We start from the raw sequence: 19,817 nt of genomic DNA, 5'->3' as shown, positions 1-19,817 counted from the left end.
AATGTAAAAAAAAAAATAATTAAAAATAATTACTCAATGCGTCAGTATAATAATTTGGGATCCATTCACATGGTGGGTAAAAGCAAGTCTAATGCTCTTGTTTTTTCTCCGAGTAATATAAATTTATCGGCGACCCGCCTCATATGCATATAGTCACCACTTTTCCATTCATGTAATAAGACTCGTTCTAATTGTATTTTCTAAATATTTAATGATTTTTTAATTTAGTAATTTGAATATGAGATTTCCTCAAATATAATAACACTAAAATGCAATGGTGTAAACAAGGGGTTTAACTTTTTAATCTTAGAAAATATTTAAGTAGCTAAGATATCAAGCAGTTAAGGATTTTTGATTTCTTAAATAAGTACATTTTTTTCATCGTAACATTACATTATAATATCCATAAATAAAAATCCTTACATAAATACAGTAAAACACCAAACTAATTAATATCAAAGATGGACGGTTGATTGACGTTCAAATAATCAGCATTCAACTGTATTATTATAATACATAATATATGACTAAGGACAATTTATTTAACAGTTTACTGCTTCTACTATTACTTTGAGTATGGGTTTTTTAAAAATAAAAATAAATTAATCTTTCAACTTACTCGATATGTAGCACAGTCACATACAACATCATAACAAGAGTCTAAAGGAGGGACAACACTTGTTGCATAATCATCGCCCATCATGATGTAATGAAAAGCCACTGTCCAAAATTGGACTTCATTCTTCAGTCCAAGTGATTGACATACTACTAAAGATCGTTCAGCTATTTTTGTACATAATTCTAGTTCTGTCCACGGTAGAGAATGACAGGCATTTTTGATCACTTTGAAAATATAAAAATATTAACTATAACTAAGAGGATCAGATTTAAAATAATAATTTTATAACAATTTATTTGTACTCACAGGATAATTCATAATTATTAAAACCAAGTTCTGTGCTATAAACTTTTTTACAAGTAGCCGAAAGCCAAAAGTAAAACATCTTACATAAATCACGATCTAAAATTACAGGAGGTCCCAGTAAATCTGGAAAAAAAAAACAAAAAAAAAATAATATATCTGTTAAAAACACATAAATTTGTTGTGATTTTTTTTAAGCACACTCGCTCCCATTTTCTCCTTTAATAGTACATTTATTCAAATTCTGATTTTTAGAACTTTTGAGTATACCTAAACACCGTATTTTATAAATCATATTTATTGTACTACCTACTTAAGAAGTATCCTGTGACAAATGACGATACAAACTTCTACTTTTAAGATGAGAAACCTTTTTTACTGAAAATTCTTTAACACATGATTTTCTTGAAAGTTTTGAAGTATTATAATCAAAATTCTGATGAATAGATTCTGAGTTATTAAAATGTTTATACTAAGGAGTGAGGACAATAATCCTTTCAAAAAATCTGAAGAAAAATATAAAACTGATGTATTATTAGATGTAGTATTTATTATACTTGGACTGGTTTTACAAATTATTTATATTGATAGATCAATAGTAATTACTAATATTTTGAAATCACTTGAGCCCCCATATTTATCTTACCCATTGACCATTACCATAGACACAATAACTTTGGTACACAGTTAGATAACTCAATAATACTCATTCTAATTTTGATTTAATCCCAAAAAATTCTCAATAAAAATCTCTGCTCAATAATTAAAAGTAATAAATTGATGTGCGAGTGTTTTTGGAGGGGGGAGGGCTATTTGAAAAACAGAAGTTTGTATTGTAAGTATATTTAAAAATTCGAAAAATCAAAATTTGATAATATGCATAATTTAATACGTTGACGGGCAGTAACCGCTATAGCAGTCATCCTGATTCAAGTTGTAATATGATCATGACTGGTATAGCAATTATATATAAAAAGTCGTAAGATGGCATGACTGCTAGAGCAGTTGCGTTTCTTGTGGCTTCGCCACAATCGAAATTATCTAGTGTCCTATTGTGACTTACTAACAATTTGGGCAAAAAAAAAAATCAAATATTCTGAAAATTATATAAAAATCTATTGATTATGCCCAATCAGAGTGACTACCAAATTACAGTATTTTGCATAACTGCATTAGCAGTCATGTCCGTCAATGTTTTAAGTATAAAAACAGTGTGAGCGTGCATAAGAAATCAACCTGTATAACAAAGTGTGTTAAGAAAATATGACACAATAATATTTGAATGTGTTAGATCATCATGATACATTCAATAAATATGTATATTGTATCATTTATATTAATGTTAACAACTAATAAATAATGACAATAGTGTACCATCAAATTCATAATTGTATATTGAAGAGTAAGACTTTGTAAGCTTAAGGTCAAATACTCGAATAGAATGATCATTAAACATGATTACAGTGTGTTCAGCACTAGCCCAATCAGCATCAATAATTTGTAACTTTTTATCTGTCTTCATTGTCGAAATTAGTTCAATAGATTGAGGAGACTAGAAAAAACATGCATATATTACACTTGTCTATAACTTTGTTTATTCACTTTTATAATATTATCATGGGTGTACTGTATACTTCACACCAACACAAACATTTTATATAATATATAGGTAATATGATCAATTATTGTAATGCTAAACTACAGTGTATAGTGAAATACTCACCCCAAAAACATTGAAAATGTCAATGCCATCTGATGACAAACATAAAAATCGGAAATTCCCAGCACCCGGAGCAAATTTTAATTTTCGTATTTCCAAACGATTAATATGTTGCTTTTGTTTGTCCATATGGTTACTTAAATCCCACACAAACAAATTGCCATCACTGTCTACTTGTAATGCAATGTTTAACTTGCATGTAAGGTATACAGGAGGTTTTAACAAAATCTGATGGGAAAATTGAAAAATAAATAAATAATTTTTTTTTAATAATGCATTCTCATACTTACTCCAGGCTCAATCATTGTACCAGGCTTCAAAAAACTATTTGAATCAATTAAGAAAGCATAGAGGTTGCCTGCTATGTCAGAAATTAATAAATGTTCTGGGTATTTTGATCCAATTTCATTTTCTAATTTTAATAATTACATAATTTAAATTTAATTTGTTTTCTTCAATTTTATTATAGATTTAAAATAAACAATAATATATAATATTACACAATTATGTACCTTCAATTATAGTGGTTGTTACACTATTTTTTTTTCCTTTAGACAAATTGCATTGAACCCATTCCTTATTAATTAAAAAAAAATGTTTAAAAACTATCAAATTATTAATAATCGAAAAATATTTACCATGCAAACAGCAGGTGGAAATCTTTTTGACATTTTACTTAACAACGACATTGATTTTAAATCCCAAATTTCAACTGGTCCATCTTTGATACCAATCACAAAATACTGTCTATGAATTTTAAATCAAATAACTATATAATTTAATTTTGGGTTATAAAAACATGTACTTACTTTAATGGTGATACTTTAACAAATACTACATATGGCTCATCTACTTTATTTATACGGACAGGCGTAGACTGTCCACAATGAATATCAGTTACAATTACTTGACTCTTAGTATTTAATGTATATGAATAAAATGACCAAGAAATTATATACCGCTGACTGATCCATTCAATGCCCCTAATATAATTTTTAAGCACAATTTTATATTCAATTTCAGAAATTAAAATATTACCATTTAGTTATAATTTATAGCTCACCTAACAGGATGAGAATGTACGTGATATTCTTTCAGCATTAATCCTGTAGCTAAATTAAAAATTGCAATGTTCCCGGAATTTGTACCGACGGCTAAAAGGGGTTTGTATTTAGCTCTTGTAGCTGATGTTAATGGTGGACAATATTTAATGACAGTTAATGTAGATTCAAGACTAGGAAGCATTCCACGAGGATATAAGCGTACTTTTGGTATTAAACCTTGACTCTACAAATATAAATATTTTTATAAAGAAAAAAATTAGGTACTTTTATTTAGGTACTTCTAGCCTTTTTAATTACATCATTGAACGAAGGAAAAATGTTACTTAATGTAATTTTATGATAGTCACGTCTTCCAAGGTAAAAAGAAACGTCATTGGCTGTAGTCATAATTTTCTCAAGTTCAAAAAACATAATCTTACCCATGCTTAATAGTATTGCTATATTAAAAAATAATAATAATTAACATTTAGTTTAATTTTGATTTAAGTTTATTTTAAATCAAAACAAACCACAGTGTTTTTCAGTAATTGGACAAACTGCTAAACCAAGAACTTTAGAATTCTTTGTCTGTCTGATTATTTCACTTTGTATTCTATGTTCATACCACAAATATGTATCAGTAGAGGAGTCTAGAGCATAATATAAAGATAGATAATATATTATTAATGTATATTAAATACACAAGTAAAATTACCATTGCCAGCAATAGTTACAGGAGAAGCATCCATGGGGGACATTAAATAATTTGCTATAGGTTTACGTCTTAATTTCAAAGACAAACTTCCAGTTTCTTGCAAACAATATATAATATCACGTTGTCGACAAGAATACATCTAAAAATTGTAAAAGTTCTACAAAAAAAATCAATAAAGTTAACTCATTTAAATAATATATTACCTGACAAAATGGAGAAAACGAACGATCTATACTGATTACACCAACTGTCATACTAATATATAGGTCAAGAATCAATATATCATGATGATACATCAAAATTATATGATTTCGTAGTGCACGATGGTATGTAAATTGAATACATTCAGAAACCGTCAACGAAGGATCCATTCTTAATACAAAAAAAATAATACATGGGATTAAAGTGAATGCTAAATTCATACTTCCTACACAAGTAGCCATTAAGCATATTTTTAGTTCTCACTTAGGTTGACTTTCTCCTAATACTAAACCCTTCATCAATCTTTTGAATCTAGTTCTCGGTCGCGTAGATTCTTCAGTTACAGTTGAATTCTCACCAGCTGCAGTATTTGATATGTAAAATTTACGCCCGTTGCCACTAAGTGCTGTTTTGCGATCAAAATTATCAAAAAATAATATACATTCTGGACACAAAACTAGAAAAAATAAAATATCTTGTTATATAAATTCAAAATGAATGGCTTGTGAATAACTTACAAGCAATTCTGTTTAAATGAAAGGGGTCAAAAGCAAAACTGTTGATTGTATCGCAAAAGGTTTTTTTCCATAGCCGAGTACCTTTACGTACATCTAATATAGTAAATGTGTAAGGAGAATGTAAAACTCCCAACAGCAAATCATTGTTTAATGAGGATGGCACCCACTCAAGTCCTGATAGTTAAAACATTGTTAGACATCATGATTAATAATCACATTAAAGAAACATCTCACCATTGACCGGTTTTGCTTGTTCTGAGTCAATCCATGAGATGCATCGACCTCGGCATACATCCCATAATGCAATATCACCTGCGCAGTCTGCAGATACTAATTCAGAGGATGCACCAGAAACAGAATCAAATGGAGCCCACAAAAGCTGAAAAATTATTTTTTAAATAATTGTATTTTATCTAAAGTCATTGACTATATATTATTTTATCCACTTGAGTTGTATTAATTAATAAATAGGTAATAAAACTGATATAATATATTTTAACCTTTTTAATTAATGATTTGTGATCGGTGAAGCATTGGACTGGAATCACTTTGGCTGTATCAACAATTACAACTAAATTATTGGACCCATAAGCTAAAAGTCCATTTTCAGACCTAAACAAATAATTTAACTAACATTACATGTATTTATTAAAATATCCGACACTTTATCCAATTAAGTTAAATTTAAATTTAACTAAAAGATTACAACATAAACACAGTTCTGAAGAAGTATAAAACACTACTATTTTAAAATAACTATTACCAATCTATTGCTCCTTTATTCAATATATGACATTGATTTGAAAATGTTCTAGGAGCCGTCATGTGAAGCCTAATAGATTGTTCGGACCCCGTGGAATGTCTTTTGTCTTTATTGGTCTCCATCGGAATGAAAAATGTATACAAATAAAAATAAAACAATAAAATAAACTGTGAAACGGTAAAAAAAAATCAAAAACTAAAACAAACGGCAACAATACAAAATTTCAAAATACTGTATAATAGATAAGTATAATAAGTAATAACTATCACAGAATTATTATGAGTAACTAAACTGTATTTAATATCAAATTTTCATATTATTATTATGATGTTGTTTATTGTAGATTATTATCTTATCATTCACGGTAATCTCGTACGGTATCCGACATCAACATTAGCATTGCTGCATATTGAGTGGACAGCACTACAGCAGTAGGCAGCTCGTGGTGGTGGCACCACAGCTGTGATGTATTTACTTTATACTTAATAGTTTTTATATATATATTCGTTTCGTTGATCACAGCCATTGATTAAATATACTATTAAGTATATTTAATCAATGTGTATAATAACTAGATACCCGACTTCTTCTTATCAATGACGCTGGCAGCCATTTACAACTAGGGCAAAATAGTATTATCAGTATATTATAATATGTATATGAATAAATGTAAGCATTGCCATAGTCACAAATGGCGTCAGGCATCATAATTTAATAACGTTGTAGTATATGGAGTCAGGTATCTAGTTATTATATATATCTGTGTGTGGACCCGGCTTTATCGTGGTGATAAAATTCCCAGCGGCGATAACACGGACGATTCGGTTGCCAACTCATCTGGTGAATTCTTAACCTCAAATGGTGACGTCATGTTGCCGGCTTGTTACTGTTTACGGGTAAATAATAAATACAATTTATGTTCAGTGGCACTGGCTCACTACGTCTTCGGTATACGTGTTCAAGTTAGCATAGAATAGTGATTAGGGCCGAAAGTACTCTGTTCGCCCGGTCTGTTACCCGTAACGTCGAAAGTTAAAATATATAATTATAATAATTCTTTAATAATATACGACGATGGTGGACGGTTACCTTTAATATTCGTTCTACGGTGCGTCAAATCTGTTCGAGCGAACGATCGCATTCCATGTGAGTTAACTTCTTTGCCGCGAACCCTGATGTCAATATGAAGACGTTGCTCACCAACCCGGCCGGATGGAAAAGCCTCATCACATTCGCCATCCTCTTCCTGGCATGGGTGTCCGGGTTCTCCGCCCGGCTGTTCGCCGTCATTCGATTCGAGAGCATCATCCACGAATTCGACCCATGGTAAGTACTGACGCAAGTCACAAGCCGTGTGTACGCACACATATTATAATATACCGGCATCAGGACGATAATTCGCATGTGTTACAGGTTCAACTACCGTGCAACAGCATACATGGTCGAACACGGTTTCTATAATTTCCTGAACTGGTTCGATGAGAGAGCATGGTACCCGCTTGGCAGGATTGTCGGCGGCACTGTCTACCCAGGACTGATGGTCACATCCGGTGCTATACACCACATCTTGCATGCGTTAAACATTCCTGTACATATCAGAGATATTTGTGTGTTCCTGGCACCCATCTTCAGGTAAAAGATTTTACTTATTGGTCTTATTAGCATTGTTGCTTGTATAATAATATCCTTAAAATTGATTTTTTTTTTTTCATTTTTTATAATGTTTTCAGACTATATTTATTATTTTTACAGTAAAAATATCTAACTAAAAGTATGTTGTTATATTTATTTTATATTTTCATTTTTAAATCAAACATAATATTGTTAAACCTATTTACCTACAGAAAATGATTTTATTTAGAATGGTAGTTTTATTTAAAGTTACATATCTAGGTAAACTATAACTAACAATTAATGATGAAAACACAACTCTTTAAATCCTACCTATTTGTTAATTTGTTATAAATGCAATGTGATTCATACTATGAATCTATGAATTTCATAGCTATAAAGTTTTTATTGGGTGTTCATTGTGATAGTGATCTTTCATAAATTTTTTTTTTTTACTTAATATAATACATTGACTATTTGTGCATTAGTGATGGGAGTGAATTAAAAGTGTATTTGATGGAATGGTTGAGACACTATTTAAAGTGGCTTGAATCTCTTGTGTATCCTTAATAAATGTTTAATATTTTCTGTATGTAACTATTTTTTTTTTTTTTATTTTAGTGGTATGACTGCAATATCAACATATTTCCTGACTAAAGAACTTTGGTCTCCAGGTGCCGGTTTGTTTGCATGCTGTTTTATTGCAATTGTACCTGGTTATATAAGTCGATCAGTAGCTGGAAGCTATGATAATGAAGGAATTGCTATATTTGCCCTTCAATTTACCTATTATCTTTGGGTATGTAACTATATTTTTTTAGATCTTCATAAAAATTATTAGGTATTTTAGTAACTCATTATAAATATGATTAATATATTTTACTTTAAACTTTAATATTTGATACCTAAATCAAAAATAATAAAACATTTACTTATTAATGCATTAATATAATTTTAAATTGTAGGTGAAGTCTATCAAAACTGGTTCAGTTTTTTGGTCAGTGCTTACAGCACTGTCTTATTTCTACATGGTGAGTTAATGGTATCAACTATCAGTCTAAAAGTATGATTTGAAAATAGTTTGGACTCATTTTTGTGAATTCAATAATTTCTTTTTGACTTTTTGTCCAATTCAAAAATGTTCTCAAGCTTTTGGTCTGATAATAAAATTAATGAGTCCGGACTTTTTTAAAATCTGATTTTGTGCTAGATATGTGTTGATAAAAAATTATTTTTACTGAAAATGTAATTGATAACTATTAATTGTATTTATCATTTAGGTATCAGCTTGGGGTGGATATGTATTCATTATTAACTTGATTCCTCTTCATGTTTTTTTATTGCTGATTATGGGCCGTTACTCATATCGTTTATTCACAAGTTACACTGTATTCTACATACTTGGTTTGGTTTTGAGTATGCAAATTCCTTTTGTTGGTTTTCAACCAATTAGGACCAGTGAGCACATGGCAGCATCAGGAGTATTTGCTTTAGTCATGGCTGCTGGCACATTCAATTACATTCAAACTCGTATCACCAAAGCTGAGTTCAAATTTATTTTTATATTTGCGACATTAGTCACGTCTGGTATTGTACTATTGGCTGTAGTTGGTCTGACTTGGGCTGGAGTGATTGCACCATGGAGTGGAAGGTATTTATTATTTTAAACAATCAAAAAGAAATGTCTAAAATATTCAATGAAATACTTGCATCTCAATTTTAAATATTTTTATTATGTTTATATGAATATTGTTTGTCTTTTTAGATTCTATTCCCTTTGGGATACAACATATGCCAAGATACATATACCTATAATTGCATCAGTATCAGAGCATCAACCCACAACATGGTTTAGCTTTTTCTTTGATCTCCATATACTTGTTTGTATATTCCCTGCTGGATTGTGGTATTGTATTCAAGAGTATAACGATGAGCGACTTTTTGGTATGAATGTGTAATAAACTAAACCTATCAAAAATCAGGATATTCATAAATTGCATATTATGTTTATTTAGTGGTTTTATATGCCCTGAGTGCTGTATACTTTGCGGGTGTTATGGTCAGATTAATGTTAACTTTGACGCCAGCTGTGTGTATTCTTAGTGGTATTGCATTTTCCAAAATTTTTGAAAATTATTTAAAAGAAGATGGCCCAGTTACTAGCAATGGAACAAAAACGGTTGAAGAAAAACAGCCTTCTAAGGATAAAACTCCTTCTAAATCATCACAAGTAAATACATTTATTTTATAATATTGATTGTGTAGTGATTTATTATATACTTATTATTTTATTTATATTTATATACTTTCTTCATTATAATAATTGTATAACAGTAATCCATTTAATACGCAACTCATTTAAAAAAAATATTTACATTTTTGAAAATATTTTTTTTACGCATTTTTAAATTGTTAGGTATAAAAAAAAAATTTATAATTTTTTAATAATCACATGCATTTTTACTTCATTATTTCCTAGCAAAATATTTTTTGAAGTAGTTTAATGTTTACAAATTGAACTATGGATAAAAAGTTAATGAAATATTGTTATACAACACTGAATTTGACTTGTTTATTTTATTATAGTCATCTAGCTCTGGCTCCGGAAAGAGTAAAAAGAAGCCACCAACAATTGCTTCATTGAACAGTGATAATAATAATGGAGAAGGTGTGGGATCAAACATTAGAAGTATTGTGACTATTTCTATGTTACTCGTACTCATGATGTTTGTTGTCCATTGTACATGGGTCACCAGTAATGCATACTCTAGTCCTAGTATTGTACTAGCATCATTCAGTAATGATGGGTAAGATATTTATATAATATATAGTTTTATTATTATCTATCAATATTTTTCATTCATTAGATCATTTTTTCTTACATCTCATTACTAAAATTTATTTATAATTGCTTAATTAGATCTCGGCAAATATTGGATGATTTTCGTGAAGCTTACTATTGGCTATCCCAAAACACTGACAATGATGCTCGTGTTATGTCTTGGTGGGATTATGGTTATCAAATAGCTGGAATGGCAAATCGCACAACACTAGTTGATAATAATACTTGGAACAATAGTCATATAGCACTTGTTGGCAAAGCGATGTCGTCAACTGAGCCAAAAGCATACGAGATAATGACATCACTTGATGTTGATTATGTCCTTGTCATATTTGGAGGTGTAATTGGATACTCGGGCGATGATATTAATAAATTCTTATGGATGGTTCGGATTGCTGAAGGCGAACATCCAAAAGACATAAGGGTAAAAATAAATACAGACATTTTTTTAGTATTGATTTTTTATTTTAAAATTGGTTTTATCTAGGAATCTGATTACTTTACTGAACGGGGTGAATTTAGAATTGATAGTCAGGGCTCACCAACCATGCTCAATTGTTTAATGTATAAACTTAGCTACTATAGATTTGGTGACTTGAAGGTATGCATAAATACCTACATTTGTATGTTAATTTAAAAATACTAACTATGTTGTTTAAAGTTGGATTTTAGGACACCTGCTGGTTTTGATCGCACGCGTAATGCCGTTATAGGTAACCAAAATTTTGACCTTACCTATTTAGAAGAGGCGTACACTACTGAACACTGGTTGGTCAGAATATACAGGGTAAAAAAACCAGATGAGTTCAATAGACCGCGCATACCAGTACTGGAAAGAAAAATTCGTAATCCTGGAGCATCTGCGATATCAAAAAAGGTACCTACAGACCTAAATCTATGATATATTTTTATACTTGTAAATATACCATGTGTCCGCAAAAACTGGGTACCCTCTGTAATTCAGTTACCTACATTACTCGATACCCTTTACATATTTTTAAATTCTGTCTGCGGGAGATGGATGTTCCAATAGTCTAGTTTTATGTCCTTCAAACAGAAATCAATAGTGTGTGGGTATAGGATACTGAGTAATATGGGAACCTAATTTAATTATTCGGTGTACCTTGTTTCCGCAGACACGATATATATACATTTAAAATGTGTGAAAACAGACAAAAAAAGAGTTGACATTTTACTAATAATGACTAAAACCTATTAATACTTTATACAATTTTTGTTTTTTAGTCTGCCCGCAAGAAAAAAGGCATTATTCAAGGCAAACCAACAGTTTTGAAAGGTAAAAAACCTAAAGCAACCAACACATACACAAATGGAATATAATATTACCACTCAAAATGGGCGCCATATGTTGTTTATTAAATGTATAATTTATATTTTGTTTTTCTTTTACACAAAATTATTGTTGTTTGCAATAGAAATGACAAATACTTGAATGCATCTTTTTTATTATTAGGATGCACTTAAATATTATCAAGTCTATGGTCTATTTGTATATAAAATATACATTGATATATTGTTTCTTAGACCCTACTTAATTATTAATGGCCAGCACTGAACTAAAATAAAAATGATTACATGTTTTTAAAAATATTTTTTTTTTATATATATATATATATATATATAATATGGTTGTACAATTTTGTAAATTAAATTTCTAGAGAATAAAAATTAAACAAGGGGAAAATACAAATTAAAATAAGAAATTAATTTGTTTTCAATTTACTCATTCGATCAATCTTTAGATAAATTTCCTGTTTAAAACAAAACATAAACATTAAGCCGGAGAGCTATTATTAGTAGAGACAATTTTCAAATTATAGTAGGTAATATGCTTAAACAGACAGACAAAAATATGGTATATATGGATCGTGCGGGAGCCAGAAAATTAATAGAATATAGTCTTCTTACTGCACATGTAGCCAGTAGCTGAAGTAAAAGCTTACTTCCCGCTATACTGTGGGCCATAAAATTTTACTAGTCCGCTATTGCAACAGATAATAAAAGGAACGGATTCCTTTTTAAACCTTGAATCAACTCAAATTGATCACTTATTTTACTCACTAATTTTCTTATTAGTCAATTAATATTTCTTATAGTTATAATTTATATAGAATTGAGTACCCACCTATATTTAATATAATTATTTATAACAAACGATGAGTCAGTGTACATACGTCGGCCAACAATTTATTTTGAAGAAAATCTCAAAATAGAATTATAGAATATGAACCTACTTGTAGGTATATATTGTAATTAAAAATTAAATAAGTATGCATATGAAAAATTGATTAAATAGGAATTTTTATTTTATTTGGAATTAAAAAGGAAACTCGTGAATTTTACAAAGGAACGAATTTTTTTTTCTTTTTTAGGAACAGGGAACAGAACGAATACATTTATATAAGGAACTTGCCAAACAGTACTTTTTTTTGAAAATAATGAACTTTTCTGGTCATTGTGTAAGACCATTTGCACAGTAGTTGGCTCACCTATCATAGGGCTTTAGTCGTTATAACGACTTGAACTATTTGTCAATAAAGTACCTACTACAAGATGCTATTATTAGTATAATTAACTAATAACTATATACAATTAAAAGCACTAAATTCTAGATTATTTCAATTGTCTAGAGGTCTCCCAACTTTTTGCTCGAGAACTATATTATAAAAATTCAAAATCCTTAGCGGTGCAAAACATAAATTATTTAATGTGTAATCAAAAGTTTTTAACAGTGCTCACGACACACCATGATGTAAAGTTGTAAATGTAAATAATTTTAAATATAAATATTGCATCTTCGTTTAATAAATTGTTCTAAAATCTAAAAATTATAACTGTTTTTTGTTTCCGTGTCTAGATAACATTACGACCGTTAGATATTTTTATAATATTGGGAATCCCCTACTATCTTGGTTGCACTCTTACATCACAGGTAGAAAACAATTCATAAAAATCAAAAATGCTGTTTCGGAGTTAGCTGAGATACCATCTGGAGTCCCTCGAGGAGGCCACCTTAGTCCTCTTTTATTTATTCTGTTTGTAAACTCGATATTCGATAACCAAATGGATCACTAAGGCTAAACTCCTTCTTTTTGCTGATGACATAAAAATATTCCTTAAAATAGACAATCTTAATCAATGTCATATCCTTCAGTCAGAACTAGATATTTTTGCAAGTTGGGCGTACTCCATTGGTCTTAGCCTTAATATAAGCAAATGTCATGTTATGTCGTTTTCTAGGCAGCGATCTCCTATCCACCACAACTATTCTCTTAATGGCACTTCTCTTAACCGTGTCTTCCTCTATAAAGATCTCGGTATTCATTACTCACCATCATTAAATTTTGAGCACCATATAAATGTCACTGTAGGTAAAGCTTTAAAAGTATTGGGTTTTATTAAACGCAATACTAATCAGTTCTCTTCTACTCATTGTCTCTGCACATTATACTTCTCATTAGTACATTCTATATTAGAATACGGTGTGGTGGTGTGGCATCCCTACCTAGCTAAAGACGAACTCAGACTCGAGCGTGTACAAAATAGAATTCCTCAATTCGTAGTTCATTGGGAATACCAATGCTGTCAACTCGTCGACAAGATGCTGATGAGCGCTTTATAACCTCGCTCTTAGGTGGCACCATAGATGCACCCGATCTCCTCTCTAAAATATGTTTTCGTATCCCTTCCTTCTTCTCCAGAAATCACGCACTCTTCCAAGTTCTAACTCACAATACATTATACGGACATATAATCACCCCTTGCACAGAATGCTTCGTAATCTGAACAATCTTAATTTTGATTTTAATAAGTAATTAAATAATATCATTGTTAAATACTAGTATTTATAATCAATGTTATAACTTATAAATATGTTGTATCATAATTTTATATTACTAAATTAAGGTATTACCATTTAGTTTATATTATGTTGTGTTTTTCCATATGTTCTAATTTTGTGTGTATTTGTATTATTATATTATTGTTATATCTATTAATTTTAAACTTAATCTGTTAATTTAAAATTTCCGTTTGGCGTTTATATATTATAAATAAATAATAATCGTAATACTAATGTATAACTCAAACCATTTTTATTTTATGAATTATAATATTGGTAATACACTAATACGTAAAACGTTTTCAATTCACTTTGATACATCTCAACAAATGAACAACGTGCACACAAACGTTTTACGTTTTCCAATGCGGTCATGTTTCACTGTTTTCAAATAAATTTACAATTATAATAAATATTATACCATCATGCGCAATATGAGCTAAGCGTAAGGCGAGTTCTCGGTGAAAGTGTGAACATGCCCGCGAATTCGATGTCCTGCTTCTAAAATAATATCATATTATAACCAACACGGCGTACCGTATAGGCAAAATAGGTACATTACTATGTCCAATAACTACGCCTGCGGTTACCAAACTTTTACGACCACGGCAGCCTTAGGAAGAAGTTTCGTGGAACCTGAACCTCAATGATTGTAAAACGAATATTTTTTAGCAATATTATACTAGTAACTGTTATAATTAAGGTGGACTTTTTTTTTTAAGTATAATATAAAATAATTTTCTCAATATTCACATACATCTGGCGGAACCCTTGGAATTGTCCCACAGAACCCTTAGATTCCGCGGAACACATATTAAATAGTGCATCTTCTCTCTCTTGTCCACGCGCAACATGGACAAAACGCATCAACGCAGAAATTCAGAAAATTGTTTATTTTCAAAATAAACAAAAACATGTTGTTAATTTAAATTATATTTAAATTGTTTTGAGACAATACTTAGACAAATCGATATGTAGTCATTCCCTCAAAAATATTATTGTCTATCTTTTTTGTAATGGGTGATTTTACTCGAAGATTAGTTAAAAACATAGAACAAAGTTCTGCTTAAATGCATTTAGTCTATGTTGCGTGTGGGCCTGAGAGAGAAAACAAATAGTGCGCTGACATTCTCCTAAGATTGAGAATTTCATACTATCAGTATTATTTTCATATTATTATACTTTTTATAATTAATTATATCAAAAGTTATTTCTAATGTTATTTCTAGTACCTATTAATAATAGTAGCTAAATAACTGTTAGTCATATTAAAAATGTATTTTGTTGTGTATTTTAATTTATTTGAATATTACCAAATATAATTTTTAAAGCATGTCCTATACCGTTGGTATAATTATTTCATTTTAAAATTGGTGTTACACTATAATATACTTACTTTATTAGCTAATTAATATATTGTGGACAATTTGAGGAAAATGTATAGTTAAATATCGTAGCAATTGTAAATTGAACTAAAATTGTTTAAATTAGGTATTATGTAATACTTTATTATAGGTGCCTACATCAGTTTATAATAACTTCTCCTATCATTTTAAAATTATTAAATTAAATTATATTAGGTATACTTCACAATTATGTATTATATATATGCAAATCATTTTAAACTAATCCGTAATACTAACATGTTATTTCATATAATACACCTTATACTACCATATAATACTTAGGTATTTCATATTTTCCGCTATATGTAATTGTTTTATCATCCATAGTTTAAAATGATCAAAACTCCTGGTTACAGGACTAAACGTAGAAAAATTCAAAAATAATTAAATGCTTTGGATGATTGGATTAACAGACGATGTGAAGATGAATTAATTACACCTAATTCAAATACGGTTTTACATATTGTATCACCTCAATTAAGTCTCGAACATTTTAGCTTGGAGAACAGTTTGGATCAGCGTATTCAATTTGTTCCTGAAAATTGTATTGCTGATAACAAATCTATACTTCAAACTGTGACCACGTCTGATTCTATTAAACTAACAAAATCCAATACAAATAATAATAATTACGAAGAAAGTGTGTTACAGTCTTTACAAGAGTGGGCAGTACAATTTAATGTTCATCAAAGTACAGTTACTAAACTTTTAAAAATATTAAAGTATAAAGCTGATCTATTATTTTTACCCGAAACCTGCCGAACACTACTTCATACTGAGTCAACAAAATTATAAGGACGTGTCACGGAAAAAAATCGATCGAAAAATTCCTTTAAAAACATGTTTGCGCTATCAAATAATATGGGTTACTGAGTGGTTTAATTGTAAAAACACCTATGAACAAAATTGTAGAGGAGATTTTTATCTGGTTCCGTAAGAAGCCCGATTTTTAATAGGTTTATTTAAATAGTCCGATTAATTTAAAAATCTTCTATTATGTTTTCAAGCTGTTGTAATACATAACAAGTCACTATGAACATTTTTCTAATTTATTCTATCTACATATTATCACATTTAAAACGCTTTTAATAGGCGGGTATCGCCTATAACGCTTTAAGAGCGTAATAGGAGGGATATCGCCTATAACGTTATCCCGCATAGGTATTGCGCGGTTTTACGATTTCCCCTTCGAGAGCGTCTTAACGAGGTTTTACTGTAGTACCTATCAACTGAAATAGCGCGGGTGATGGTCCCCTGGCACACATGAATGAATTTTATTTTAAAGCGATTTGTGTTTTTATATTATGTGTCTGCATCACCTATTATGACAGTAAAATAGTTCAATTTCTACGTCAGCATCTTTCTGATAGGAAAGTGAATCTAGTTGGATCTTGTTGGGTCGAAACTCAAAAGTAAAAAAATTCCCAGTAATTTCAAAAACATCGTGAAAAACAAAAATTAAATTAACAAATATAAAAGTAATTTTTACACAAAACCAGTTTTCGACAAAATCGATTATGTTTTTCTGTTGTAACTCAAAAATGAATAATCGTAAAAAATTTATATTTTAACAACATTTTTATATAATATATGAGCATTTTCCTTACAAGGTAATATTTCTCACAAGATATTCAAAATATATTGACTCTTTTTGAGCTTTAAAAATTGCCACTTTTAAATATCGTCGATAAATAATTTTCTCTCTCAGTCAAGTTGAAAACAGATCCACAATATATTATTTTTAATGTGGGTCTCAAGTTAAAACTTTAACAAACTTTATTAAAATTAAGAAAATCAAAACATTTTCGACTATCTACCAAAGAAAGTTAAAAGGAAACCTTACCAGAAAGTTACATTAATTTGTGTTGAGACTTAACTAGATAAATTTATATATAAATTGTATGCTGTATGCTGTCAAAAAATCATTGGGGATAAAACAAGATGGAGGATAAATTTTCAAAATCCACAGTTTAGAAGCATTACAGAAGATTGATGTTGAGAAAAAGATAGTGGCATATGGGAATTAAATTCATAAGTTAACATAATAATATATAGGTTATAAAAGTATAAAGTATATGTATTATTATAAGTATAATAATATAGGTACTTTTTGATAAACTTAAGTTTTTTCTGAGCAGTGAAAATTGGGACAACGTGTTAAACTCTACAAATGTAGATACTGCAGTTGAACTTTTCTTTTCTAAGATAGATAATTATATAAAAATGTGTAAAGTAACAAAATGTTTATGTTTATCTAAATCTAAAATTAAAATTTAGAAATGGATTACATCCGGTATAGTAATATCAATAAGACGTAGAGACAAGCTATTTCATAAATTAAAAGAACATCCTTTCAATTCTGAACTTAAAATAAGAAAATATAGAAACTTATTAACTAAAGTTATTAAAGGTGCTAGAGATATGTACTTCACAAAAAATATTAATATGGCTAAGGGCGAACAATAAAAACGAACAATAATAAAAATATAATGATTTAGTGCAAGACTATTATTAAGTACCTATATATTTATAAATATTCTTAATATTTTATTAAGATTTTAACCTTCATGAAGGTTACCTAATCATTTTTAATCACAACAAAAACATCATAATCAATTTAATTCAAAACTGGTATCGTGTAAATATTTCTGTTTTACCGCTGTTTTTTGTTGCCAACGCCCAAGTTATTACCTATTATTTTCATAGTTATATAGGTATAACTTATATTTATAATATTTTAACCTTGTTTTAAACTTAAGTTCTTAACTATAAAAATTGAACATTATATTATACATTTTTACAAGGCTGGGCAAGTTAATGATTTTTTTTAACTCAGTTAAGTTAATATGCACCAATAACAAAAAGTTAAAAGTTAAAAGTTAATTTAACTACAGGTTAACTCAGTTAAGTTAAAAGTTAATACACAATTTTTGTTAGCTTTTTATTAGGTTAAAAAAAAGTTAATTTGTTTATACAACGCTAACGTTTGGCTATGCCTGCTGGCCAGCTGCTGCCTATCCTAGGTAATATAAAATATTAAAATATAATTAACAGTGATCTACTGCGGCCACGATATTATAATTAATAATTTGTAAAAAATATTACGTTTAACACGGGAAATAGCGCCCAACAAAGATAATATTACAAAAAAAAGTACGTAAACGAGACGATTTGACGACGAATAATAAATAAATAGTGGCAATTGGCGCTCTCGCGCATATGATTAAAAATAATAATAAATACAAAACTTGTAAACATTGCGACGGACGCATCGATTCGCAATCACGTAATCACGTCACATAATCATAACAATATTAATAATAAATAATAATAGATATTAATATATTATATTATAATTTATAAGATGTATAAGAAATAAGAATAGATGAAAAGCTCGGCGACAACGCAAACATAATTGGTAATTCCACATTTCCATAAAACAGTAATTATTTTTAATCAATTATTAAGAATTATTTCTTAATTAGGGGTAGCGGAAATGTGTACGAAGTTAGATTTACTGAGTATCAATGAACCATAATTTACTTTGGGCTATTTTATATAATTGTTGTAAACTAGTAATTTCCTTTCCTTCTAACTTGGTTTTTCTTCATATGATAGGTAATTATAGATGTGATCGTGATATATAAATACCGCTGTTAGCCCAGGGTCTTCCTCCCCTTAATCCTGGCTTGATCATCAGAACTACGAACTAAAAATACTATCCAGTGTTGGGTAAATTACTTTCGATAAGAAACTCAATTACGTTACTCATTACATTAAGTATTTTTATTTAAATTACATTCGTGTACCCGGGAGCCGGTCGAAACGTCGACAGTCAATATATATATTGACTACAAGTTAAAATGTCGACGAGTCATTATATCGACCAGTACAAAATGTCGACAGGTCAATATGTCGTCAAATTACATTAAAATAAATATATAAATAAGTAAATAAAAAAAATATTATAGGATATAAATAAAATAAAATTTTAATGTCATTTTAACTTCATAACTTATTTTAACAACGTGGAAAAGAACACGTTACTCCATAGAAATTACTTTTAAAAAGAAACTTCGTTACAATTGCGTTGATTTAAAAAAAAATATAATGAAATTACTACAGCGTTACTGGCTACTGCAATAGTAATTTCGCTGCAGTAATTTGTTATTTTCGTTACGTTACTACCCAACACTGCAACTAACAACTAAGTT

The 19,817-nt window shown here is 29.4% G+C and overlaps 2 protein-coding genes across 2 annotated transcripts; one reads left to right on the top strand and one right to left on the bottom strand.

The window, feature by feature from the left end:
- Window positions 1–65: 65 nt before the first annotated feature.
- LOC100165861 (WD repeat-containing protein 11) lies at window positions 66–6,309 on the bottom strand. The gene is made up of 19 exons (XM_001950208.5): window positions 5,883–6,309; window positions 5,620–5,731; window positions 5,354–5,498; window positions 5,120–5,293; window positions 4,866–5,058; window positions 4,604–4,772; window positions 4,401–4,539; window positions 4,216–4,335; window positions 4,004–4,143; window positions 3,706–3,929; window positions 3,452–3,625; window positions 3,281–3,389; window positions 3,155–3,218; window positions 2,933–3,054; window positions 2,646–2,870; window positions 2,297–2,474; window positions 926–1,048; window positions 620–843; window positions 66–200 (listed from the first exon to the last, which is right to left on the bottom strand). The coding sequence occupies exons 1-19, from the start codon at window positions 6,002–6,004 to the stop codon at window positions 66–68; spliced, it is 2,892 nt and encodes a 963-aa protein (XP_001950243.2). The 5' UTR covers window positions 6,005–6,309.
- A 468-nt stretch (window positions 6,310–6,777) lies between these two features.
- Window positions 6,778–11,822, top strand: LOC100163072 (dolichyl-diphosphooligosaccharide--protein glycosyltransferase subunit STT3B). Its single transcript, XM_003245290.4, has 12 exons — window positions 6,778–7,208; window positions 7,296–7,514; window positions 8,115–8,292; window positions 8,459–8,524; window positions 8,774–9,144; window positions 9,259–9,437; window positions 9,509–9,723; window positions 10,080–10,300; window positions 10,414–10,759; window positions 10,823–10,936; window positions 10,997–11,212; window positions 11,581–11,822. The coding sequence occupies exons 1-12, from the start codon at window positions 7,066–7,068 to the stop codon at window positions 11,674–11,676; spliced, it is 2,364 nt and encodes a 787-aa protein (XP_003245338.1). The 5' UTR covers window positions 6,778–7,065; the 3' UTR covers window positions 11,677–11,822.
- The last annotated feature ends 7,995 nt before the right edge of the window (window positions 11,823–19,817 follow it).

Source organism: Acyrthosiphon pisum, chromosome A1, assembly GCF_005508785.2.
Source record: "Acyrthosiphon pisum isolate AL4f chromosome A1, pea_aphid_22Mar2018_4r6ur, whole genome shotgun sequence".
NCBI lineage: Eukaryota > Metazoa > Arthropoda > Insecta > Hemiptera > Aphididae > Acyrthosiphon > Acyrthosiphon pisum.
This window is presented reverse-complemented; position numbering and strand designations above follow the sequence as displayed.

Coding starts and splice junctions, on each gene's coding strand:
- LOC100165861 (XM_001950208.5), bottom strand. CDS start 6,004: ATGGAGACCAATAAAGACAAAAGACATTCCACGGGGTCCGAACAATCT. Junction 5,732..5,882: donor AATAAAGGAGCAATAGATTG/GTAATAGTTATT, acceptor TTATTTGTTTAG/GTCTGAAAATGGACTTTTAG. Junction 844..925: donor TAATAATTATGAATTATCCT/GTGAGTACAAAT, acceptor ATATTTTCAAAG/TGATCAAAAATGCCTGTCAT.
- LOC100163072 (XM_003245290.4), top strand. CDS start 7,066: ATGAAGACGTTGCTCACCAACCCGGCCGGATGGAAAAGCCTCATCACA. Junction 7,515..8,114: donor TTCCTGGCACCCATCTTCAG/GTAAAAGATTTT, acceptor TTTTTATTTTAG/TGGTATGACTGCAATATCAA. Junction 8,293..8,458: donor AATTTACCTATTATCTTTGG/GTATGTAACTAT, acceptor TTTAAATTGTAG/GTGAAGTCTATCAAAACTGG.